This window comes from Physcomitrium patens, chromosome 15, assembly GCF_059467195.1.
Source record: "Physcomitrium patens ecotype Gransden chromosome 15, ASM5946719v1, whole genome shotgun sequence".
Taxonomy (NCBI): Eukaryota; Viridiplantae; Streptophyta; class Bryopsida; order Funariales; family Funariaceae; genus Physcomitrium; species Physcomitrium patens.
This window is the reverse complement of record NC_143424.1, coordinates 7,363,487-7,390,561: the sequence shown is the minus strand read 5'-3', so window position 1 is coordinate 7,390,561 and position 27,075 is coordinate 7,363,487. Positions and strand designations below refer to the sequence as shown.

Here is a 27,075-nt window from a genome sequence, read left to right as displayed (position 1 = left end):
ATAAAAAAAAATAATATCCTATAAATTACATGAATTTGTGGAAAAAATTTGATATACATTTAGAAAGAAAGATGCAATTTTAGTAGTTAAGTAGCAATAAATTTGAATTAAGTAGCAAAAAATTAACTAATTAATTTAAAGATCAATAATTAACTAATAAAGATGCTAAGAATTGACATAAAGATGAATATTATTAAATATATCAAATTAAAATGTGACCTCAAGAAACTATTCTTGAATTCATTTTTAGTATTTATTTACTAAATAAAAATTAGTTTTTAATGAAATTAAAATATATTTTTTCGGTTTTTTTCATATAATTTTTGAAATTATACTCTGTTGGTTTTAAAATATTGTTGTGTTAGCTACAATCTTACAGCATGTACAATTAAAAGTAAAAGAAATGCAAATTGATAATGTGAAATTTAAGTTTCTTACGAAATAAGAAAAGACCCAATATCAGCAAGAACATTTGAATTTATGTTATAGAAAAATAAATAAATTGCTCAACATTTTCAGAAGAAACAAGACAATCTCAAAAACATAGAAGAAAATTATAAAAGAAGAGATTGTATCAAAAAATAAATTTGTCAAATTACAGTGAGAATTGTGCACTTAGATTCTACTACAAAATTATCTTATTAAGATCATGTATTGTCTTATAAATTATGTCCTTGTTTTAATATGCAATTTATTTTAAGACTAAAGAGTTATATGGTTTTTAAATTTTAAAGATTTTTGAGCTTTTAATAGTATATTAAATAAGTATTACAAAATATTTTTAATAAAAAAAATTAGATATATACATTTGGCTAGTTTTTTTCTATAATACTTGTATGTATAAATCCTCTTTGTAGATGTAATTTTACAAGGTATCAAAAGCAGTTATAATTTATTTTTAGAATAGTTTGTGTAACTTAGGTTGCAAAATTTAAAAGTTTTTACTATTATAGTCAAGGTAGAATTTAATAGAATTAGAGTAGAATGACAAAGATACAATTGTTTAAAAATGAATTTATGGTTTAAGTAATATGTGTTTTTCTTATAAAAATAACATCTCTGTTGGAATTAATCATCTAATATTAATATAGTATAAATACTATCTTTTGAAGCCAAGTGGATTTTATGTTCATTAACTTAAATTTATATTGGATTCTGGAACTTTGTAAAGTGGCATCAAATGCCAAGCTTCATACAAAATTTATAATAGTACATTTAAGTAAATTTACCATTGTTGTAAAAATAGAAGAAGAAGGATTTTTTGTTGGCATAGTTTTCAATAATTATTTATATATTAAATAAAACATGATCAAACCAATTATACTTCTTTTTTTTGTAAAAATAAATGTAAGTATAAAAAAAAATAAGTCTTTATTAATATAAAGAAAAGAAGTGCACTACTAGAGGTTTAGATCATCATGGAACTATGGGGTCTTTGTGTACAAGAGTTAATAATTCTATAGCTTGAATAACTCATGTTGTAGGATATAATAATCTAAAATGTTTCTCAAAGATGTAACCTTTATATGTTAAAATTTTGGATTTTAATAGAAAAAAATTATATAATATTGGTTTAATATTGCATGGAGCAAATGGATAAAATATTTAAATGACAAAGACCATGGTGCCAAGTTATAGTGGTGAATGTATTATTGAAAGAATGGTCATAGCATATATTTTTTATAAAATATATAATAAAAATCTGGTCCAAAATCAATTAATATTCTTGCTAATCTCAGAAATCATATTATGAGATAAAGTTGATGAAGAGGATGTGATTAATTACTAGTACTATAGAAAAGCTAGAATGATGTTATCATTGTTGGTTTTTTCAGTGATAAAAATAAACATCTTTTTCAAATCTAGGGATGTAAGTATCTAATGATGTAAGTATCTAGGGATGATCATATGTAATGTGCTTGTAGTTGTAAGTTTATCATACCAAAGTATACAACTTAGGAAGAATTTTTGTCTCTTATTAGTTTTTTAGAAAATATCACAGAATTTGTATTTATAGAATAAAATTTGAAATAAGTTATATCCTCATAATTGTTCTTTATATATCTGAATAAACTTCAAATTACATAATTGGTTCAATGGCAAGGAAAAATTCAACAAAATGCTTCTTGAATTTGGAATTAAAGAATGCTTTACAAAATATTTGAATATTGAATTTGTGTTTAATTAACCTTATCCAAAAAACCTAATCAATTAAATAAAAGTTCAAAAAACATCTCTTACATAGTCCTATGCAGCCATCCTTACTAAAACAACATGCACTGCTAAAAGTAGCATAACTTGGACTTAATTTAACCTCCTACATGTCAAGCACATAGTTGAATGAAATTAAACACTGTCAATATACTCAAGATAACATATACCACTTTCTCAAGACTAAATTCCTCACCAACATGGTCCAAACTATACAGTCAACCTTAACAATTGTCGTTTCTTCCAAAACCAGAAGAAAAACAAGATAAATAAATAAGCTATGCCTCTCTCGAGTTGAGCATTTGAGCATATGTGAATTAGAGCATAATATTGAGCATGACATGCACTGTGAGAAACCTGTTCCTGGGCAGCGAGGGGCATTTGCTCAAGTTTCACCAATTGCGTTGAAAACCAGCTCAGTGAAAAGCGGGCGTCGATGATTTCATGATTAACCAGTTTCTAAACCTACATTTAATCCAACACTAAATCTAATGACTTAAAATACCTTTACATAGAAACAAACCTTGAAACACTAAAGTTGCAGTTATGTGACAAAGTTGGGGCACATGGGTGGATCATTTGGTGTGAACTAGTGAAGCAGCATAATGTTAGGACCGATTCCGACCTCATTAGCACCAATTTCATGGTCTCACTAGACGCAGAAAACAAAAAACAAAATCAGTTTGTAGAAGACAACAATGTTGATGGAAGTATGCTCCCAACAGGAAGCAATGGATTGTTGGTCATTTCCAGCATTGTACAAGTGGATACGTTGATACGCTGGTACTCATGTGGGCAGTAGCTTGTTTGGTGTGAGCATGTGAGGCAGTGGGACAGACCCAACGGAAAGAATCAAAAGCCGAAGCGGAGCAGGTTCCAACAGAACGGAAGGAGAGGAGGAGAGGGAAGCTCTGGAAAAAATTTGGACCATTTCTCGATTTGTGCGTGTCATCCTTGCGCAGGGGCCATGCTAATCTTCTCTGTATCGTTCCAATTTTATCAGATGTCTCCGAAGAGACGCAATCTTTACGATCACTACCGCTGTATATTTCTACACTCTTGTGCCACGCCATCCCTTATGGGCTCTCTATCGCTCGCCAGCATTCTACGCACATTGTCCATCATCTGCCTGTTGTTACACTAGTTGTTTGTGGTGTCTCATCCTCGAAGGTCTTTTCATCGATGCAAACCATTGAGGGGAAGGCGACAACTGTACATACTATTATCTAACGTCTGCTCTGGCCACCTCGCTCTACGTCGAACCCAGATTTCGAATGTTGAAACAAACCCAGGTCTCGGATTTTGGTTGTGGGAACACCACACTGCATTCTGTGCACAATCGACACCTTCTCATCGTGGAGCATGCCGACGTGATGGCAAGACCGATGCCGCATGCACGAATGAATGCTGGCGAGCGATAGAGAGCCCATAAGGGATGGCGTGGCACAAGAGTGTAGAAATATACAGCGGTAGTGATCGTAAAGATTGCGTCTCTTCGGAGACATCTGATAAAATTGGAACGATACAGAGAAGATTAGCATGGCCCCTGCGCAAGGATGACACGCACAAATCGAGAAATGGTCCAAATTTTTTCCAGAGCTTCCCTCTCCTCCTCTCCTTCCGTTCTGTTGGAACCTGCTCCGCTTCGGCTTTTGATTCTTTCCGTTGGGTCTGTCCCACTGCCTCACATGCTCACACCAAACAAGCTACTGCCCACATGAGTACCAGCGTATCAACGTATCCACTTGTACAATGCTGGAAATGACCAACAATCCATTGCTTCCTGTTGGGAGCATACTTCCATCAACATTGTTGTCTTCTACAAACTGATTTTGTTTTTTGTTTTCTGCGTCTAGTGAGACCATGAAATTGGTGCTAATGAGGTCGGAATCGGTCCTAACATTATGCTGCTTCACTAGTTCACACCAAATGATCCACCCATGTGCCCCAACTTTGTCACATAACTGCAACTTTAGTGTTTCAAGGTTTGTTTCTATGTAAAGGTATTTTAAGTCATTAGATTTAGTGTTGGATTAAATGTAGGTTTAGAAACTGGTTAATCATGAAATCATCGACGCCCGCTTTTCACTGAGCTGGTTTTCAACGCAATTGGTGAAACTTGAGCAAATGCCCCTCGCTGCCCAGGAACAGGTTTCTCACAGTGCATGTCATGCTCAATATTATGCTCTAATTCACATAGCATGTGGCTTTTGATCGTAAGCTTGGTCACTAAAACTTGGGATCAAGTCCACATGCTATGAGGATTTGAGCACTAGCAGAAGCAAGTCCTACACTTTTATAGGACTTGAGAAGTACAATATAAAACCGCTAATGACATATCCACTACCATTAATGCTTAAGAAAAGAGTAGAGGAATGTTTCACATCTACCACTAGAAAAGAGTCAACGAATCAAACAGAAAGAGATTGAACTAGTAAATTAGAATAAAAACGGTCTCTGATTAGAGAGAGTGAACCAGCTTAATTACCGCTGGTGCATCAGAAGGTTGTGTGCGTCTGAGTAGCATAAACTCGTGTACTAGTGTCCGTTCCAAAACTGAGTCTATTAAATATGCACATGTCATGTACACAAAGGCATGTACAAAAAGGATGTCAATCTGCAGGTTCACGACGTAGAATTTACTACTTTTACGAGCGGTGGTGTAGACATATTTGTCACCATGCACATGTGGTCGACGTCCCAGGTAACAAGGGTTTTACCAAGTACGGTTTCAGCTTCTTCAAATGAAGAGCCTGTCGTTGATGAAGGGAACGGGAGTTTCGAGGTCCTGTCTACCTTAAGATCCGACACTTGAACTAGGCACAAGCTTTCCTCCTCTAGACTATGTCCCTGCCAGGAGCCTTCTACTTGGAGAACAATTCCTACAGCCATGTCTTTACCGCTCTTACTCCGCAAGCTCACATAATCACCACCCTTCCACTTTCTTACCAAACTGTTACTAGAATTGTGTGGCTCACCTTCACTGCCAGCATTTGAGGGTGTTCTAGAAACTTGAAGGGACAACTTTAAGGGAATAACCTCTCCTTGATCTATATCGTCATATTTCAACCGCGGTGAGGTCTCTGCAGGACTATCCATGTCATCGGAGGCGACAGATCGAGCGGGGAGAGACTTTTCAGGTCGAGTCATGAGGGCATCCCCTTCTTCTTGACGCTGCTTTTCACGCTCTTGTCTGGCGATACGGGCTTTCCGGTTGTTCAGCCTGCCACACGCCAAGCTCACCAACTTTCAATCAATACAAACCACAACACTGCGGAGTAAAAAGGATGTAATTTAATGCAACAAACCCACGAATGTTTTAACATGACTACTACAGTATGAGATGAAGGGTTAATTGATCGCCGTCTCAATCACATTCTTCAGGAGAATCTGATGAATTAGATAATATCAGGAAAAGGCGCATGCACAATCTTTCACTCGTCAGTTTCTGGGTCTATCAGATACTATATGGCCATGCTTTCAGAACCATGAGGTCCAAAACGCACAAGGGAGCTTCAACCGTAATTTGAGAACCCCAGCAAGTCAATGTTTTCAACTTTTTACACCATTCAGAGATGCTGCCCTGTGACATTGTCTCGACGTATAAGGAGTTAAACGATAAAAGAAAGAACAAATGAACTTTCATCTCAGGTGAAAATTCGGAGGAGACTAACTTCAGACTCAAACTGAGCAAATGTGCCATCCAATGACATACCAATTCTTTAGCTGATGATACGCTACCTCCGGTCCCTGACATAGATTAGACAATCATCACCATTTCTCTCAAAAAGTGAAAATGCAAGACAAATGATTACAAGTTTCCAATGTCAGCATCCTATTTCAACAACTTGTAGCAGTCGATACGAGTGTTAAAACCAAAAACAATTAGAAGAAAAACAAAAGCGAAAGCGATTGAATTTTACGTTAACGAACTTACGATTGAATTTAGATGATTAGTCCATTGCTGGATCAACTTTGGACTACGCTGCATTTCTGGTTCAAATTGAAGAGCCGCTTCCATTACACTAACTTGTTTATCGCTCATAATGTTCCTCTTCCGTTTCTTGGGCTGAGATTCATCCCCATGTTCGCTACTGTAGGGCTCACGATCCCTACTATTCCTCGTTGCCGGAGTCCCCATTCCACCAAAAGTCACCCCTCCACTTTCTTGTTCCCCTCTTCCTATGTCCTCTCGTTCTGTGACATTGGCGCTTCTAGATTCTACCTCTTCTTTTACCACCATAGTTGCAGACTTAATCTCAATTTTATGGGTCTCCAACTTTGTTGAGACGCGCTGGAAGGCAATGACATCACTCTGGGCAGTTCCATCACGCTGAACGGAATCCTCTTTCACATCCTCCGTCTTCATCACCGCTGTTGCAGTTGGAGTGGTTTCTATATTATGCCCAGTAGCTTCTCCTGAAGTATGTGGAACTTCCTCCACCTAACGAATGACCCACAAGGTCGAACTTCAGTAGGCGCACCCAGCATGACGTCCATTCTAGCATTTATTGAACAGACTGCGTTCAATTTCCGCAGGCAACTTTTAAGGACCAGGAAAATTCTGTAAATACCAACGTTTCCTCTGCTGACAGTAAAAAGCAGTTCATTCCACTACGGAAAGACCAGCCCTCTTGTTATCCTGTTGCAGACGTATGCTCGTTCATTAAAAGTATGAATGTGGCGCATACTACACAATAAATGATGAACACAAATAATGTCGGTACGTTAGTGATAAAAAAACAAAAATCAGGAATTTTAGGCGCAGTGATGGTGGGGAAGTCCTTTGTAATGAAAATCTTTGATGAGACTCAATCATCTGTATCACTGTCTCTGGTGTGCATATGCTCTGGAGTACGTACTCTTATTACTAAAAAGAAAGTGTAAATCGTTTCCTTGCTGTGATCATTAAGTTGTTGTGTCGATGCTGAACGGTACAAAGTACCCATTGAAGTTCAGCTGTAAATCTAAGAACATAACCTACACAATTTACCTTGGATAGTGCGTCCACCTCGATCTTCTCGGACTCATTTGACGCCTGCAATGCACCCTCAGTTGCACCCACTTCGTCATTGCCAGACTGCCTAGACTGATCCAACCGCTTCCAGCGTTCAGATTGCTCTCTCTCATTCTTCCATTGTAACAGCTTTTGTTCATGCCCATCACGAACAAAGCTCAACAATGGAGCATCCTGCTCACTCACAACAAGACTTCAATTTAAGTGTGCATCTCAAAAGGCACTAAGTATGGAACATGTTATTATTCTTTTATTCCCTAACCGGGCATTCAGGTTGGATTTAAGAAAGCTAACATTAGAAATTAGGTGATTTTAGTAAGTTAAGCCTTGGTTCTAGCCTCCTTACATGTGTCAATTCAAACTTCTGGGTTGTTGACGAACTTGGAACACCTAAGATAATTCATCTGATCTTGTCTCTGATGCAGATCCACAGCCTACGATTGACTCAGCACATAGCTGCCCCGAGTAATCAACTACAAGAACCATGTTCAGCAAGAATTTGGTGTATTTTATGAGCTACCAAAAGAAGGTTAACAGAATTACGAGATCCTGTTAACAAGAGTAATTTTTGTGGTAACTTTTTAACGTCTGTGTTTTTAATGGACTGTGGACGAATTAATGATTCAGTTTCCAATAACATGTTATGTCGTACGACACGTACAAAGGGGAAGATGATGTTTCAGTAAAGTAGAACATACCGCAACACTACCAGAAGACGGGCAGATCTGAAGATGGAGAGCCTCTGCAAAGTCACTGCGTAAAAACCAGTGCAGAGAGTTAGAAATAACTAAGGGGCGGAAGACGCTTACAATCGACAGTAACGGGAAAATGAGAGATTTATCTGATGAAGTACAATCTCATTTTTCTTGAAATACTGCACGTTTAAAGTTGGCAAACAAGTTCATAGCCATCTCAAGAACTAATGAACTTCCATTCAAGAGCACTAAATAATAATAGAGCTAATTAAAATTGGGCACATATAACCTTAACCGCAATAATCACGGAAGGTAAATACATCGAAAGACATTTCGGAACCAATTTTACCTGACAAGAACAAGATCATCATCCACTACAGTATCTGATGTCAAGGTCAGGACATAGTCATACAGTGTATCTGCCATAGACACATCAAATTATAAGTCGAAAGGCTCCAAGTGGTGTATGAAAGGATGTGAAAATCAAACATCTGTTCGGTTCGTCACAAGTCGAGACCATCACATCATTCGCCAGTGCTTGCCCACAAACAAAAAGTGCTCTAGAATATACATGCTCAAATACCAAGGCTAACGACAGAATATTGTCCTAAATGCAACATAAGCTCCTGAGCCATTTAAACGATTTGTTCGGGAAATCAATCCAGCATCTCGTGTAAAGATTAGGGATTGAAAATAGTAAATGTCGTAGAGTCATGGATAGAAGCTTACGAAGATTCTCACAGATTCGCACGGCTGTCCGCTCAAAAGTTAGAAAAAATAAGGGGTGAGATAGATCTAAAGGCCCTTCACGAAGACACCGCAAGAATGTGTGCATGAACCGGTCCTTCTCATCAGCTGCATGAACAAGTATTATCTTCAGTGATGCGATATAACATCAAATCAATCTACGTACCATGAGAACTGAACACATTATAGAATCAACAAGAAATGCAAGACGATAGAGCTACTAAGACAGTCGTGGAACAGCAAGCAAATGCTAGCCACAACTGAATTGCAAGAAATATTACGGTATGAGAAAAAACTAGTAATCATAGTTATTAAGATTTAAAAAGCAGTTTACGACCCAGCCTCTTCAAAGCGCCTCCAAGATCAAAGACACTCAGCATGCACTTCTATAAAAACATAGATAGGCCATAGAATGAGGAAAAACCTTCACATGCATAAGGCAGTAAAACTCTTGTCTGAGCTAATCAATAGAATAAGATATGATGCAATCTAAGGATATGAATTGCACCAAAAAGGAAAAATGAAAAGAAAATATAATACAATATAAATTCAGATGAAAATATACCTGGGCAGACCTCGGCATTAAAACAGAAAAAGTTAGCAAATAATTTCACCAACAGGGCGGCCCGAGTCTGATGAGCACTGGCTACCAAAGGTATGATCTGGAAGTCAGGGGGATTGCAAGGCTCTTCCTGGATAGGAACACACGCACCAACAACCTTAGCAGCCGCTGCCATTGCTTCTCCAGCAGCTTCAAATGGGTCGAATATTAATGATGCATCCTGCTCTCCTACTGCCAACTCTCGAGCTACAGGACCTCCACACCAGCGTTCTTGAAACTTAGTCGGATGAACTGCTAATACAGATGCCAAATCAGGAGCCTGCGCAAACAAAAAGCATATGTCAAATTATTACTCTTTCACACATCCATGGAAAACAATGCAATTCCAGACTTTTTGGGCAGATTGAAGCCTGCAAGTCCAGTGAAGAACAAAAATCCCAATCAAGGACCTCTCTCACACTGACCAACAGTTTGATCCTGCGAAAGCAAAAGCATCTGTCAGAAGATAAGCTTATAAAGCATTCACGCACAATCTGGTCCATCACCAAGTTGCGAAAATTCGAGTCATCAGAAAAGATGTCAGCTAGGCGCAATGAAGTTATATGCATCAACCCCATAGGATTCTTCTTTTCCTCTTCTTCATCTTCAATAAGTCTTGGATCCTCCAGCAAAGCACCTTTCACTAGCAAAAGTACCTGCAAATAAAAATATATAGAATACTTTGAATCAGCAAGCATACGATCTCAAAGGATACCCTCAAATTATTCGCTTCAGGCACTTCAGTTAATTATATGACAAACGTGACTTTAAACAACTTCTTCTGGTTGTTAGAGAAAGAAATTGAAGCTGATCTCATATAAGTTTTTAAGACTTTACTCACATTGCAAGCCTATGGTGTGACATGATAGATTACTCAGAGATGCGAACTGCTCACCTCATATGCAACATGCTCCGCAAGCTGCATGGCATGTGGTTCAGCAGCTACTTCATCCAAGAATGAACACTGTTCTGATTCACAGAATTTCAGCATCTGACACAGCATAAAAGGACATTCAGATACTAATCTCCGATAACAGGACAAGGCTACAACTTAGGAAATGACTGCTAAACTACCTCTAGAGAAGGGTTAATAATAACCTATCAGAGAAAGAAAAAAATTAAAACAAATCATATGAACAAATAGGCAACTCAGTCTGCGAGGCGTGTTATCTAATGAGGACATATCAACATTTACAATCCTCACATTATGTGCCAAAATAAACGCCAACAAAGACTACGATAGAGAAAGGACATAGCAGGAACTAGCAATCCGCACACAAATCCCTTTTCACAAATACTTACCATTACCAAAGCTTTGGCTTTAGAACGAGAGAAAGTCGCTCTTAAAGACTTGGAGTTGGAAAATACAGGCGGAAGTTGCAGCCTCAATACTGCCAAAACTAATTTCAAGATGCCACCGTTTTTGCAGAGCTCCTGTCACAGTTCAGAAGAGAGCGAAGCACTGAGCACCCTTCGTGCAAGAAATTCGAGAACAGTAAACTGATAAAAAGGAAAAGCAACCACGCTTTCCAAAACAGAATGAGGTAAAACCAGCTGCCGGTTAGACCAAAAAGCAGGATAGAGAGGAACGCTATTGCGTTCAAAATCAACATAACCATTTGTACTGGCAGAACTTAGCTCCAAAGTTTAGAGTGAAACTGACCTTGTGACTAAGTACTTGATCTCTAAAATTTGGTGTAACACAAAGATGTTGAAGGACTTGTAATGATGCCTCGCAGTGCAATGCAGTAACTTGAGCAACGCGTTCGGCAGATTCAAATGTGGTCTTCTTTGCAGAGAGCTTTGTATTCAGAGAGCGCAATTTCACTTGAAGCAACACAATATCTCGTTTGACAACATCAAAGGCGGCATCCATGAAGACGTCGACCTGATCGCAATCCATCCGAAATGGAAGTATTGTAAAACACAAAATTCTAAGAGAAAGAACGGACTCTAATGATACTTACAATATAATGTAGCTTAAGAACCCACACTAAAAGGGTATTAAAGCAGGTAGATCTTTATCGTTTCGTGTATATGATGGATTATGTATCAGTTGTCAATCCCTAACCACCCTTAATTGCTTTGAAAAATTCATAAAAACAAAACAAAACTGTAAATTACAAAGACTTGTTTGTTGCCATTCAATTAAAATGATATGGGAATCCTAGCCCTTGCGCCGGCAAGAAAAACATTTACGCACTCTTCCAGTTACACTCCAAAAATATTCAACACAAAAGACACAAAACGGCAGCCCAAATTACAAAGTATACCAGTACCTTTGGATGAGCAAGAAGGACATGAGCAATATCTAACCAATCATGGCTGATAAAAGCCATTAACAGGTACAGACTGCAAGCCACTGATGCAGCATGAAGCACCGCTATGAAGCCCCCACCTCGACCCTCCTGTACACATACCAAGCCACTAAAACATGACATAAAAATTGAAACACATATATCAGAACGTCTACCAAAAAGAACATTGTGCCTAGCCCTTTTAACATGATCACTTCCACCAGATTAAATGCATCACGAAGGAAAACTCGGTGATGCTTTGCCAAGGTATTAGAAGGACACCCAAAAATATCTTAGGTCGCCAAAATTTTCGTACTTGATAAAAGAAACCTAATAACAAGATAGAAAATAAATGAAAGTGAAAAAAAACGTAGTCATAAAAACAAATTAATTTTAAAATTCGAGAGATGGGAAACAAGACAATATTACTAACCTGCTCCATATTAGCTAAAACAACAAGCATGTAGGTGACAAGATCAAGAATCTGCATCCTTATCTTCACGTCCTGTAGCAGTACCTACAAAACCACCAAAAGAGTGCAGTCTACACCCTGAGCTATAAAGGCTTATCCAGATACACGATCAATGAGATGCACTGTAACTAAATAACAGGGGAAGCTGTAAAGCACTACTGGAAGTCAGAATAGGCTAAATGTAAGTCACGCAGCTATTGACCCAATGATGCATCTAATTCACACTCAGAATTGACCGATTAACGAAGTTTTTCTGTGCTACATAAATCTGGAACCATTCTCAAAACACGAGATCACAAAAGCAATTACAAAATACAAAACTCTGAAGAACTATTTAAATAATGGACAACTCCCTTGAAAACTCTGTAGGAAGGACTTTGAAAAAAATTGGGCATCTACCAGAATCCATAGAACACATCTAGAATAATAAAGGTTCCAAACCAATGACATTAATACTTGTTAATATGTAAAGTTGCATTCAGATAGCACACCTGAGCAAGTTTAGGGTAACCATGAGCCAAGGAACTCAATGTGTGAAGTAAGCGGACAGAACGTAGCCAGTATCGCAGCCGTGGCTCGATTCCACTGGAAGCAACACATGCCATGAGGTGCAATGGGAGGCAACTGGCTAGCTTTTCTATATCCACCTGCAACCAGTCCATTAATCAAGCAAACAACATTTTGAAAATTCAGAGATAGGATGTCCCAATGGGTGTTTATCATCTTGTTCATAATCAAACACGATTAACCTGACGACTAATGACCTCAACTAGACTTCAGAGTATCTTTGACATTATGCATTAATTGTTGTTAGATGATTGTTGCGTTGATGCTCATTCAATTAACTATGTTATTAGCAAAAGGTGCATGATATTAAGCTATAATCATTCACGTGTCCCCAGTGGTGATAAGCTCAATTTAGTAAAATGATTCTTTTTCCTTTACAAGTTCATCCCGTAGATACAGATTCACTACGAGAGAACTATCATCCTAGAATCCAGACGACAACACCGGAAAGAGATCAAGAATCTATAAGAAATGAGATAAATGCTCCAAAACTATCAGCATCGTTAAGATGATCGAACGAGAGAGCTCACTGTTAGTATTACGCCTTTTGCAGAGCTTAGTTTTAGTACAAGAGACTCTTCTTCCTGTAAAAGTGAGCTCATATCTTTTGGACTTAATGCATGAAGTTCCTCAACGGCAACATACTCGTCAATAACCTGAAGAAAGGAAGCTCACAAAGACGTTATTTCTAGCATAAAACATCCAAAGGATGAAAAGAACTGATCGGCGTTGCGCTCCTAAAGAGGACAGAAGCGGAGCCGCAAACAATGTCCACTACAATTGATATTATACTTTAGCTTCAAAATGTTTACAAGAGGATCCCGTAACTTAGACGCCTTTAAATTCTGCCACTGTAGCAAATAACATTATCATTCTGTGGCATGCTTCCAACACAAGTGATCCAATACAACAACTACGCTCGAAACATGAGTGTGAAACACCCGCTACTACGGTAAGCCGTTACTAAGGTACTTGATTGCACAAGGCACTTGACGAAAGTCACTAACGAATCTGGATTCTGAATAGTAGCATCACATGAATCCAGAAACTGTAGTTCAGTTTTCAGTGATTAAACCCTAGATAAGCATGTTCACAAATTCTTAGAGTAAAGGAAGATAATATATGAAAGGATTAAACAGTCACAAAACTCCACATCTAATATAAATTGGAAATATCAATCGCACTCGCCTGAAACATCGTTGTATCTATATATAAGAGGAGCACCACAAAATCAGTATAAAAGTGCGGCCAATTCTAACGTTGTCCGTTTTGTAAACAACAAAGAGAGGAAATATTGCTTACGTTAGAACTGCGAGGTGCCATCTCTTCTCTGAAACTACCTGCCTGCATATGACGGTACACCATCACGTCAGATTCACCCACTTATCATTCACAACAGCACTTCGGATAATTCAGGTACACCCTGCTAATGTTATTAATTCTACACATGCCACACATCGACTAAATTTCCCCTCTCCAAAATTCATCAGATCTAAACCTGACACCTTGTGTGAAGTTAAGCGCAAACTCCGTACAAATGAAGACCTTTTAAACCACTTGCACGTTCTCTGTGGCAATATGCGGCTCTTAGAAGCTATTCCTAACACAAACGTCCACTTAACTAGACAGTTCCACTAAAAATTCAAATTGTTAGCCTAACCGCGTTACAATATCGACTACTCGCGGACGTGAAATTCAATTCCGATAATGAAAATATAAGCTAGGAGACAATCAGAATCAAGTCTACTCACAAGGCGTTATTTTTACACATAAGATGAGACACATGCACAAAGTTCAGAATTTGTGTCAATCAGTACAATTTGATATTTTCGACAAATAGAATGGAATCCAACACATGATAACTTAAAACTTCGGTAGCGGACACAAGTTTTGAGCATTTTTCATGAATTGCATTTTTGTGGTTGCTTACTTGTGTGAGCGCGCGCACGAGAGCGTGTGACAAGTTGACATTACGTGTTTTCATGCATGAACTGAATTTTCCACGTATATAAGAGCCTTGAACTCTGAACGGCTTAGAAACAAGAATTAATCCTAGACCTACTAGAGGAAAGAAGCCCACAGCAATATACTTTGAGGAGAACGATTGAGTTGCGAGCACGAACTCAATGAAAAAGGGTCGGTACTACCAATTCTCACACCTGCTTTGTCTTCTTCTAAGGTTCGGATTCCTTAAAAGTCGAATCAAGACTCTGATCAGTCTCCAGATGCTTAAATTTCCTCGACGAAGACTCAAGAACCTGATCAGCCTCCAAGATGTCGAAAATATTCTCCTCCCGTTCTACGCCCGTATTCGTCACATCAAGCATTCTCTGCCACTTTACAAACTCACATCGAAAGGACTAATCCAATCCAGTGACCTCCAACTCCCTCTTTAACTTCACACACACACACACACACCCCCCCCCCCAATCCTAATCGCTCGTGGACAACAAACTGACAAAAAATTCCTCCTCTATAACGTAACACTAAAAGTCTTCTAAACAAACTCGACAATACCACTTAAGATGTTCTCTCACACATCTAAATCATCAACACCAGCCAACGACCGCAAGAAATTACACCAAAAACGGTTACAACCACGAACCTTTCAATACTGACCTCTATAAGACGAAAAGAGCAACCAGAAACGAGGCTAAGAGACAGAGAAGTCTAAGAAAGGGAGAACGATGTAACATTCAAGGGAGGGAGGCTGAGCGCAGCCGAGGAGAGGGCAATGCAAATGGCTCAGGGAGACCTACGGGGGCTGCAGGTATCCGCCATCGCCCTCGACGCCTCGAACGAAGAAAGCCAGAGTTTGTCGTCTCAAAGAGTCAGTCTCTCGCCTGCGTCCCAGCTCCTGAACCCCCCCCTTTCCCGGGTCTCACGTCCCACGTCCCACCCTCTTATTCCCTCGATTCCACGTCCCCTTTCAGATCTTGATCCTTCAAGGTTTCGTCTCAGAAAAATTTGTTTACTACATATCGTATCAAAACTACCGTATGTCTACTTTACATACTCTCTGATGCTTGAAATACGTTTTGAGTTCTTTTCATTGTGAATATTTTTCATGATAAAATTCCCCTGGACTTATCACCCTTGAAGCTTCCAAATTTCTTATCTCCTATATTTTGTCGTGAAATATAATTAGACGTTACAATTTAAAGCAAAGAATATAGTCTTAGTTATATGTTCAAATTGCATTGAAAAAATTGTTACATAATTCTTTCTCTTAATTTCTTTAGTTGTTGGTGTAGAATGCTTTACGACTTTTAACTGTTGTGATTTTGAAATGTCATGTATGAAAAAACAATGTGTTGATTAACTCAAAATAATCAAATTATGTCAGTTAACCAATCTAAATTAAACCATAATTAATTCATTACAACTTAGAATGTGTTTTTAAAAGTATATAAAACCACCAAATTTAATATATTAAATGCTGATATAGATATACCCCACTTAACTTATAACCTTGATGGATGAATATATGATGCATAACATCAGTGTGCAATGTATAAAATATACTTCTTATTTTATTTTTAAAAACTATTTAATTTGGGAGACCAAATATTTGTAGTACAGGATCCTTAAAAAGAAGAAATCGTCATTGATCTAAAGCTTTTCATGGATTTGTAATACATCATTCCATAATTTGTATTAGCAGCAACATTACAAAACAAAACTTATGTATGTTTAATAACTTCTTCAATGAACTAATAATAAGATTGATACTTTCACATGTTCTCATATTCATGTATAATTGTGAATTATATTTCTTTGTATATATGCATATACCTACATGCATACATAAACACAATGTAATAATTTTTTGCATGTAAGATGTCTTTGAGTTATAGAATCATTTTGAAATTGTATCTTAATTCATTAAATATCTGATGTTAGAAGTTCTAAAAAATTGAATCAACACACATTATCTTTGAATTGATTTGAAGTAATTTAATATCATTTTTTAATATAAAATAATGTTTTCAAATTGGTATTTAGATTCAATTTAATAAAGAATATGTTAATAAAACATATTTTTTTTATTTTACTTTTCTATGAGTTGAATTGAACGATTATAATTATTCATATCATATGCAAGATAAAATTATTATGATTAAAAAAATCTATTTCTTTCATAATTATTGTACCATATATATATATATATATATATATATATATATATAAGAGAAATCTATTCCTCAAGCTAAATGATTGTCAAAGTCATTTAGCTAATGAATTATTTTTTAATATGCAATATTTGCAGTAGATCTACAATTCATATTTTCCCATTTAGCTAGCAAACAGTCTTTGCCTTCAACGATTGTAAATTGTTTCTTCAATCAAATCACATGTCAAACGACGATGTTGTATAGCATTGCTCTGCTACAAGGTTATTACAAAGATGAGTAGAAACCAACTACATCTTTGACTAACATTCTATAGTATAATGCAATAAATTATTTTGTCTTATTTCTTTCTTTTCACAAACACTATATGCAAAATTATTTTACATAATATTATATTTTAAACAATAATTTTGGTTATGAAGTGATTTAAAAGATCATACATTTTATGATTTTATTTCTTAAAAAAATGTTTTCAAAATTTAGATAAAAGTTAGATGTTTTCAAAATAAATCCTAGAAATCAATATTTAATACAGAATAACAATACATACACACACACGCATATATATATATATATATATATATATATATAATCTTGAGTTTTGTGTTAATGCCTTGAAGGAGATTATGATAAAAATAGAATAAAATTAGGGTTGCATTGTGATATAGGAAAAGCATACAGAGAGCTGGCCACAGTCAACACACATATTTTTTACACACACAGTTAACACACATATATTAACCACAGCCAATCACTGATTTTACTGAACATACAGGCACCATTTTCTTTTATAAATAAATTTATCTATATATATAAATTCAAACTTGACTGTGAAATGTATCTCGTGGACAATTAGTCAATACCAACATATGGATTTGTAATAAAGTCAATATATTTTTTGTAATTTATTAGGTAGGTTTGTTATCAATGGTCTTGATTGTTGGTTGACAAGTAATTTTATCAATGCACAAGATATATTAATTTATTCTTTTTATATTCAAATTAAATGTTTCTTATATTTATTTTCTACACAATTATGATTCTAGAAAAACAAAAATGGTGATTTTGTTTATTTTAAATTTTTCATGTATTCAATACAATTTATTATTTCAAAGAAACTAAAACATAATATACATAAAAAGAAAATATATAAATAATTAGACATGATATCTCTAAATGCTTTTGTGTACATTTTATTTTGTTTAAAAAGAAGAAAGCTAAGATAATTAGAAATCAAATTAATAGCTTGATTTACTAGCACAATGCACAATGAAAAAAACCATACTTAGTTATTAGTTTTATTTTTTTTTAACACATGAACAACGCAATAGAAGATAATATCAAACAAAAAAAATACATAGTGTATTGATGTGGTATATGATTGATTAGATAATTCAAATATTTGTTGTATTCGATGATCCCTTTATAAGTTAATATCCAATAACTCAATAACCTCTATTGCATGATATTTTTTGCTCCAACTAGGTCTATTTTATGGTAATAATTCAATATTTCTATTATCTATTGAATTATGTAGCTAACTATCTAGCAACATCTAGCAAAAAATTAGAGACACATAGACAAGAATCAATAGTAGTAGTAATAGTTTGGGCAAAGGATACTCTATACTATGGTAATATTGTATAATTACCTAAGACCTCATGCATTCAGTTCAGAAACATTTTACCCTCTCTTATTTTTTATGTATACATCAATTTTTTATTTTCTTAAATTCTTCTAGTTTTTTCTGAGGATTATATAAACCTTGTGGGATTGATCCAATATAATATTGTTAAAACATTTGAATAAAGATATGCATAACTTGCAAAGATTTGTGATCTTTAGTCCCATTGATTGTTTTATAAAAATGAACCATTTTACTTGGTTAGTTTAATATCAAATATATGGTGTATGAAAAGTATAATATCTGAAAAGCTACATAGAAATATATTTTGAAATATGATGTTGATTATTCTAGAGTAAACAGTGACTACAAAAGTGTATGAAGGTGTTTTTATTATTATTATTATTATTATTATTATTTCTTTTAATTGGATTTAAATTTGGTGCATACACCAAAGAATAATACTATCTTTACAACTAATCTCAAATTTTAAAACACACTAGTGTCTTCTACCAAAACTTAATTAAGAATTTCAAGCATATTAATGAATCCCAAAGTATTAACAAAAGATATTTAGTACAGCTTTTGGTAGATTAAGCAAGTGCACAAATTCCTGTAGGTGACACTAGTATACACTCAAAGCTAATTTTGTTGTTTTCGAAATTTACTTCATTAAGATCCGGCAATACATAGAAATAAAATAAATAAATAAATAAATAAATAAATGGTGATGCTTAGATTGTATAACTAAAATCAATTGATTCATTTGAGTACATTAATTATTGGATAAAATTACTTAGTGATATATATTGGCTTTGATCAGTTTTAATTTAATTCTTTCTTTCTGTCGTTACATTTGCCAACATAATGCATATATATATATATATATATAATATTGCAAACATATACAAGCCTAGCAAAAATAATCCTAACATGAGATTGTGTTTTAGATTAGGTTGAAAAAACCAAACAATAAATCTTTTAGAACATTTTCAAGGCTTTTTGTTATATATATATATATATAATAAAACAATCGTAAATTTACTTTTTATTTAGTTTGTAATGAATTTATGCAAGTTTAGATAGAATAAAGAGGGTAATATCATTAAATGAGATCAGTGATTTGGTTTTATTTATATTTCTAGCAAAAATTGTTATCTAAGTTTACCACAAAAAATCATTTGACATTATATGACCAAATGTAGAAATATACACCTACACATAATTTGCAATCCATTTCTTAAACATTCTGTAGTTTTAATATCATATTTTCATTTATGAAGTAATGCAAAACTACCCAACTCTAAAATGGCTAATTTAGATAAATAAAGATTAACAAATCATAAGTTGAATATTATTAATTACAATCTCACATTTTTAATACTATTCAACAAAATTAGTTCATAATATCATAGTTATGTGTTCTCATTATTATTATTATTTCTTTTGGAGAAGCATTATTTGTTTAAAGTAAGTAAAAATAAATCACCTATAAATACACATATTCAACTAACTTACACGTAATTTTATACCAAAAATAAATTTTTGATGAATATATTTCATAATGCAAAAAACGAAGATCAGTATTAACAACAACAATAATAATAATAATAATCATAACAACAACAACAACAACAACAACAACATTCCTCACAAAAAGAATTCTAATTCAGAATTGATAACCAAATGACGGTACCCATATTTTGATTTGTGAAGAACATCATTGAAGACACTCAGTTTTCCTTCACCATAGAAAAAATAGCAACAAATAACAACAATAATATGGTCACAGGTCGAGATGCCACATTTTATTAATTGTACTGAAATATCCTTTTCACTATGAACACAAACAAAGTTAAGTTCTAAACCTGACTCAATAGGCAAAGGGCACATCCCCTCAACACATCCCCTCCCAAGTAAAGGACAACCCACGAGGATGGTCCTGTCCATATGTACTCCTCGTGTAAACAGGGTTGTGGCTAAAATCAGACCCTCAACGAGTGTGAACGAGGCTGCGTGGTTGTATTAGTGTAAGCTTTGCATGGTTGCGATGGAACGTTAACCTCGTCGTCGTCGTTGTCGTCAACAGAACCCTAGTAATGGTCCCCATCGAGTTTCACGCACGTTAGTGAGTCTATGGCTTGGGTCGATGCCAACCAGGATCGCGTGGTTCCGTCAGAACAAAGGCCTGCGCACCGTTTCTGGTTTAGAACCTGAATGAAGTGGAAGGGAGGATGAAGAAGAGGAGGGGTGTAAGGCGGAATGCCACATTAAGATGCCAAAGGATGGCATCACTTCTTGTTGAAGTTCCCCCGATGCTCTGGAGTAACCGTGTTGCATGTGCGTCTGAGCTGCTTGCAACGGCAGTTTCCACTCTCGGATTTATATCGTTTATTACATACATGTATATATTTTTCTCTCACTCACACACACACACACACACGAAGGATATCTCGCCAGAAGAATAAAAATATCTTGAGGAAAATCATTGCAGCTTGCTTACCGTTCCTGAACAAACACCAATCGAAGTTGATTATTTTGTATGATTCGAAGGAATGTTTGAGAATTTTCTTTTCTTTTCTTTCTTTTGTCAAGGTAGCGAACATGACTATGCCTGAGCATGTCCACGTGAGTACCTTGAAACCGACTGAATTCCCGTGTTTAGAGCTCGGTTTGATGTGGAGCTTACTCCATGGTTTCCTGCTCATGGCATAGTTTTTGTTTCATGTCGTTTGTTTTGTTTGTTTTCCTTTAGCTCGTTGCTGTTTGATTTTGTTTAATCTTTTTTCGTTTTCGTTTACGTTGATTTTATTAGGGGGTGACGGAAGACCTACTTTGGCACATCGCATTCTAGGAGAATATATGGACTCTTTCAATCCTGTTAAGAGGGATCAATAATGTCACTTCATGAAAGTGTGTGCGAGCATTCGTACTTTGTGTTTGTCATCCGCGCTAAAAAAAGGTGGAGAAACTGGGCGTAGATGATGGACCTAAGGGAAGGTACGACCTAGAGTTCTGGTGCTATTCCATCAATACTTCGTCGTGGTGGCCAGAATCGCGGTATCAGGAAGATTACACGGTTAACTGTGGAGATGCTCTGAGCAAGGTACCCGATCATCAAATGTGACGGGAAGTACCGGTAAACAAAGAGAAAGATAGGCAGTAGTAGGGGAAAAACAACCATGAAGCAAAAGAGAAATGGGGTGTAGGACAAGAGAAGCTTCACCCCAGTTTCGGAGGGTGTGTTGCTCTTGTAGCTGAGAGCTCTCGGTGGCCTGCAACCTGACCTTCGTTCCGAAACGGGTTACATTCAACAAGGTCGAAGGAGGCCTTACAGACCACGCAACTGCCGAACTCACTCGTTTGAGTCGACTTAATCTCTTGGAACCGACTGGAAGGCAAGATTCAATATCTAGTTTGTGCGTTAGAAGGTCAGAAGGCGGTGCAGCAGCTTCCAGATCTTCACTTTACTTGTAGCTTGCAACTTGTGAGTGGAATGCTAGGCTATATAACGGTCTTGAATACCTGCATTGAGAGCAATTTATTTTTTAAGAGTTGGGAAACCACTTGACGCTACTGGCTTGGTTAACAGATTAGTGAAGAGTAGGAGAATCTTAGGAGTTCGGAGAGGGTTTGGGTGGTTTAGAATTTGAGAATCGGATTTTCTTGTGAGTGAGGTGCAGGTTGCGAGAGAAGACGGGGTTGGAATTTACGAAGAGGGCAGTGGAGACCGAGAGGTTGTGCAAAGATGGCCGCTTCTGGATCTGGCACGAAGTCTGAGGATGTTCCTCCAGCTCCGGAAGGGTATGTTGCAGTTGTTTTGTTTCATGTCTTTTTGTTGTCGGTTGAGGATGTAGATTAGTTTCTTGTTGCGGTGTGCACTTCGATCGCGTGGACGAATGCTGTGCAAGATTGTATTATAGGTTTGGTTTCACAGACGCCGTGCATGCTGCAATTTCATACTATTCTACATGGAGGCGCACGTGTGTGGGGATTCTTCGGGTTAGTTCTTTGGTCAGTGCACGTAATCAGCGCTTTTTTCACAGTGGATGAAGAGATGTTTCAGTGTCAGGTCGTAATTGTGGTCTGTTTTCTTGCGATGTATTTGTGTTTATCTAGGAAGTCGTGGCTTCACCTTTTAGGAAAACACGGCGTCTCGTCAATAATCTGTTTCAGGGTTGCAGTTCTTTGGATCAGAGTTCTTGTTCGTGGAAATTAGTTTTAGGGTTAGGGCTACGACAGGGCGGAGGTTCACATGGTTCGGCACCTTGAATTTTTTCTCCTTTGGTCCGTTTGAGGACTTAGGGGTCCCCCCCCCATTGTATAGAGTTATGAATGCAGAGATATTAAAAGTGCGTCAGGGAAGGAACCAATATTTTGTTGGTTTCATGTTGGATTCACAGAAAGGCTTCTGTGTTTTTGTTCCATTTGTGTTGCCGCATTCTCATGGGGTCTCTGAGAGTTTGTGGAAGCTTCTAAGCGACGATTTGCCTTATTACCATTGTTTTCTTACTGTTTAGTATTTCGATGTGCTGATCGCAGGAAAGGGACAAAGAGGGACTTCACAACTGCAATTCTTGAGCGGAAAAAGGCTACCAACCGCTTGGTTGTTGATGAGGCAGTGAACGATGACAACTCTGTTGTTGCTCTCAACACAGAGACGATGGACAAATTGCAGCTCTTTAGAGGTGACACAGTGCTCATCAAAGGCAAGAAACGGAAGGACACCGTTTGCATTGTGTTGGCGGATGAGACTTGCGAGGAGCCAAAAATCCGGATGAACAAGGTCGTTCGAGCCAACCTTCGCGTGCGCCTTGGCGATGTCGTCTCTGTGCACCAGTGTGCTGACGTGAAGTATGGAAAGCGCATTCACGTTTTACCTTTGGACGATTCAGTTGAGGGTGTTACCGGCAACATCTTTGATGCGTATCTTAAACGTACGAACAGTTTAAGCGGCTATTCTTTCTCTACACATATTCCACCTTGTTTTGGTGGTTTTGGGATGAGTTCTTTGCAAGTTCAAAAATTGCTAACGAGTCGGAGAATTGTATCTGCTGCTTTGCTACACTGACAAGTCTTACATTTTGTTCATGTTTGCAGCTTACTTTATGGAGGCATACCGACCAGTACGGAAAGGAGACCTGTTCCTCGTTCGCGGAGGGATGAGGAGCATAGAGTTCAAAGTCATTGAGACTGACCCAGCTGAATACTGTATAGTGGCACCCGACACTGAAATATTCTGCGAGGGCGAGCCTGTGAAGCGGGAAGATGAAGAACGCCTAAATGAGGTCGGGTACGATGATGTTGGAGGAGTCCGTCGCCAGATGGCACAGATCAGAGAGCTTGTTGAACTTCCCTTACGCCACCCCCAGCTCTTCAAGTCTATTGGAGTGAAGCCACCGAAAGGAATCCTTCTTTTTGGTCCTCCTGGATCTGGAAAGACTCTCATTGCAAGAGCTGTGGCGAATGAAACTGGAGCTTTTTTCTTTCTCATCAACGGGCCTGAGATTATGTCAAAGCTGGCGGGAGAGAGTGAGAGCAACCTCAGGAAAGCTTTTGAGGAGGCCGAAAAGAATGCGCCAGCCATTATTTTCATTGATGAGATTGATTCTATTGCTCCTAAGAGGGAGAAGACTCAAGGAGAGGTTGAGCGGAGAATTGTGTCTCAGTTGTTAACACTGATGGATGGTTTGAAGTCCCGTGCGCATGTCATTGTGATGGGCGCCACCAACCGCCCCAACAGTATAGATCCTGCCCTACGTAGATTTGGCCGATTCGATCGCGAAATCGACATTGGAGTCCCCGACGAAGTAGGCCGTTTGGAGGTGTTGCGTATTCATAGCAAAAACATGAAGCTAGCTGAAGATGTTGATCTCGAGAAAGTCGCAAAGGAGACACATGGTTTTGTCGGAGCAGATCTTGCAGCTTTGGCTACCGAAGCAGCTCTCCAGTGTATCAGGGAGAAAATGGATGTTATTGACTTAGAGGAGGATTCCATTGATGCTGAAATTCTCAATTCCATGGCGGTCACAAATGAGCACTTCCAAACTGCACTGGGTACAAGCAATCCTTCTGCACTTCGAGAGACGGTTGTGGAGGTGCCCAATGTCACCTGGGAAGATGTCGGTGGTCTCGATAACGTCAAGCGGGAGCTCCAAGAGGTATATTCTTTCCTCAGTTGTCGTTTTTTTCTTTCTTTCTTCTTAAAAGCTCTTGCCTTCATTGGTTGTATCCACCTCCCATATGTTGAAGTTAAGCTATTTGTGCACTTCGCTGACCTTGTTTTTTTTTTTTTTACAGACTGTGCAATATCCTGTGGAGCATCCAGAGAAGTTCGAGAAGTTTGGTATGTCACCTTCCAAGGGAGTGCTCTTTTATGGACCACCTGGATGTGGTAAGACGATGCTCGCAAAGGCTATTGCTAACGAGTGCCAAGCCAATTTCATCAGTGTCAAAGGTCCTGAGCTTTTGACCATGTGGTTTGGAGAGAGCGAGGCTAATGTCCGCGAAATCTTTGACAAGGCCCGAGGTTCAGCTCCTTGTGTGCTCTTCTTTGACGAACTCGACTCTATTGCTACTCAAAGAGGAGGCAGCGGCGGTGACGCTGGTGGTGCAGCAGATCGTGTGCTCAACCAGCTGCTCACAGAGATGGACGGCATGAATGCTAAGAAAACGGTCTTCATTATCGGCGCTACTAACCGGCCTGATATCATCGATTCTGCCCTGCTGCGACCAGGACGATTGGACCAGCTGATCTACATCCCACTCCCCGATGAAGCTTCCAGGCTTCGGATTTTTCAAGCATGCTTGCGCAAATCACCTATTGCTAAGGAAGTCGACCTGGAGGCTCTTGCCCGTCACACTCAGGGTTTCAGTGGTGCTGATATTACCGAGATTTGTCAGCGAGCTTGCAAATATGCAATCCGTGAAAATATTGAGAAGGTTCGTACGCTGAAAATTATCTTGGAGCTCTTTCGTTTCACTTCCTTTTGCATGTTATTGTTCCTACATGTGATGTTAGGAGTGAGGGAGCTGAGAATGAGTCGGACTCTTGTGTTCGACGCATCTCCCTGAGAGCAGTTGCTTAACGAACTTGGATCCCTGTTTTTTCTGTGCAGGATATTGAGAAGGAAAAGAAGAGGGCAGAGAATCCTGAAGCAATGGAAGAAGACGAGACTGATGAAGTGTCAGAGATTAAAGCTGCTCACTTTGAGGAGTCTATGAAATTCGCTCGCAGGAGTGTGAGTGATGCCGACATCCGCAAGTACCAAGCTTTTGCCCAAACGTTGCAACAGTCTAGAGGCTTCGGTTCAGAGTTCCGTTTCCCAGACCGACCTGCCACAGCTCCTGGAACCACTGCCAGTGCTGCTGTAGGTGGAGAGTCTGCGTTTGCTGCAGCTGCAGCTGATGAAGACGATTTGTATAATTAGGAGATTCAGTTGCCAGTCCATAAGTAGAGGGAGCTGGGGAGTCAAGGGTTTTAGTAGTTAACATTTGTTTGTACAGACGAATATTGAGGGCAGGTGGCATTTTTTCCTCGGTTCTCCTGCCTGGCTGCTTTCTTTACCCAATGGGGTGCGAATTCAAGGCAGGAACTTGATTCCCAGATTTTCACTCTTTTGGATTTGTGTGTTTAGATAAGTAGGCACTGTGTGAATTCCATTGATTGCATCATTAATCTTTATCAAAGGGTACAGTGTTCAGAAATGATTTGGTATGTGAATGCCTCACTCAAAGGCAACATGCTGTTGCAATGATCTTTCTGAATGCAGTCGTCTCACTTTGTCAACCTAACTAGTGTACTGAACCTATACATGTTTTCCATCTAGTTTCATGAATAAGGAATTAAGAATCATCAATATGACTTTGTTTTCATACAATTAACGAACACACAAGCGTTGCTTATTTTTGTAATTCAAAGTTTGATAATACTATGGATTTTATTACTTGAAAATTACTTGAACCAATGATTTGTCTGATCACAATTTAATACACAATTCAGCTATTCATACTAAAAAAAGAATGCAAAATTTTAACTAAAGTATTATAAATTGTTTATACCATGTAAAATAAAAATTCCATAACAATCTATTATTTTTAAAATAGAAAGATGCAAATGGCAAAATCTATTTAACAATTGTGAATACCAGTAGAGAATTGATATTTCTACCCACACTTTTACTATTTCCACCCATCATGCAATGCTTGATAGCATAGGCCAACTAGTTTTGTGCCCTTGAGCATGCTATGGTTGTTGCAAATGCATGGTCTTGGTTATTAGTTGTATACAAAGCAACATCTTCAACTCATGCTAAATGTGTCTATCCAAGATGTTCATCAATGAACAATTGTTGGCCATTGCTCATAGTAACATCCTTTTCTAGGCAGCATGATTGGTTTCCAACAGCCCATCATTTACATGGTAGTTAAATTTAAAATATGTAAGTGTTAATTTGGGACATTAAACAAATTAGGCAAGGATGTTGAAATTCTCAAGTAGTACCCAAGGAATAAATATAGTAAAAGTGTGGATGAAAATATCAAATTATTATTAGTGATAGTAGAAAAATATAAATATATATATAAATTAGTGAATGATCTACAATCTTGTAAATGTTGCATGTCTCTTAATGTTAAGAATTAAAAATATGTGTATTTTTGAAATACACATAAAAAAATATAAACATGATTAATGAATTTGTAGTTAACTT

General features: G+C 37.4%; 2 protein-coding genes and 2 non-coding genes across 15 annotated transcripts; 2 read left to right on the top strand and 2 right to left on the bottom strand.

The window, feature by feature from the left end:
• Positions 1–3,127: 3,127 nt before the first annotated feature.
• Positions 3,128–3,230, bottom strand: LOC112292945 (U6 spliceosomal RNA). The gene has a single exon (XR_002972864.1). It is a non-coding gene; the product is annotated as a U6 spliceosomal RNA (small nuclear RNA).
• Positions 3,231–3,700: 470 nt separating this feature from the next.
• Positions 3,701–3,803, top strand: LOC112292944 (U6 spliceosomal RNA). Its single transcript, XR_002972863.1, has one exon. It is a non-coding gene; the product is annotated as a U6 spliceosomal RNA (small nuclear RNA).
• An 819-nt stretch (positions 3,804–4,622) lies between these two features.
• LOC112292730 (nodulin homeobox) lies at positions 4,623–15,442 on the bottom strand. Of its 8 annotated transcripts, none has more exons than XM_024541507.3 (19): positions 14,767–15,439; positions 14,538–14,631; positions 13,910–13,951; positions 13,138–13,263; positions 12,532–12,687; positions 12,002–12,085; positions 11,551–11,679; positions 10,935–11,159; positions 10,574–10,705; positions 10,167–10,262; positions 9,763–9,927; positions 9,383–9,551; positions 8,653–8,778; positions 8,273–8,342; positions 7,927–7,981; positions 7,205–7,402; positions 6,149–6,655; positions 5,927–5,961; positions 4,623–5,434 (listed from the first exon to the last, which is right to left on the bottom strand). In XM_024541507.3, exons 2-19 carry the CDS (start codon positions 14,589–14,591, stop codon positions 4,837–4,839), a joined length of 2,967 nt encoding a protein of 988 aa, XP_024397275.1. In that variant the 5' UTR covers positions 14,592–14,631; positions 14,767–15,439; the 3' UTR covers positions 4,623–4,836. The 8 variants fall into 8 exon arrangements, with proteins under 8 accessions (XP_024397275.1, XP_024397271.1, XP_024397279.1 ...); XM_024541503.3 differs by having other exon boundaries at positions 9,236–9,551; positions 14,767–15,438; XM_024541511.3 differs by lacking the exon at positions 5,927–5,961 and having other exon boundaries at positions 9,236–9,551; positions 14,767–15,442.
• Positions 15,443–20,596: 5,154 nt separating this feature from the next.
• On the top strand, positions 20,597–25,983 carry LOC112292443 (cell division control protein 48 homolog A). 5 transcript variants are annotated; one of them, XM_024540937.3, is made up of 7 exons: positions 20,597–20,992; positions 21,180–21,851; positions 22,048–22,168; positions 22,907–23,301; positions 23,465–24,525; positions 24,665–25,306; positions 25,483–25,983. In XM_024540937.3, the coding sequence occupies exons 3-7, from the start codon at positions 22,113–22,115 to the stop codon at positions 25,792–25,794; spliced, it is 2,466 nt and encodes an 821-aa protein (XP_024396705.1). In that variant the 5' UTR covers positions 20,597–20,992; positions 21,180–21,851; positions 22,048–22,112; the 3' UTR covers positions 25,795–25,983. The 5 variants fall into 5 exon arrangements, with proteins under 5 accessions (XP_024396705.1, XP_090112468.1, XP_024396704.1 ...); XM_090256342.1 differs by having other exon boundaries at positions 20,598–20,768; positions 21,180–21,762; XM_024540936.3 differs by having other exon boundaries at positions 20,598–20,992; positions 21,180–21,762.
• Positions 25,984–27,075: the final 1,092 nt, after the last annotated feature.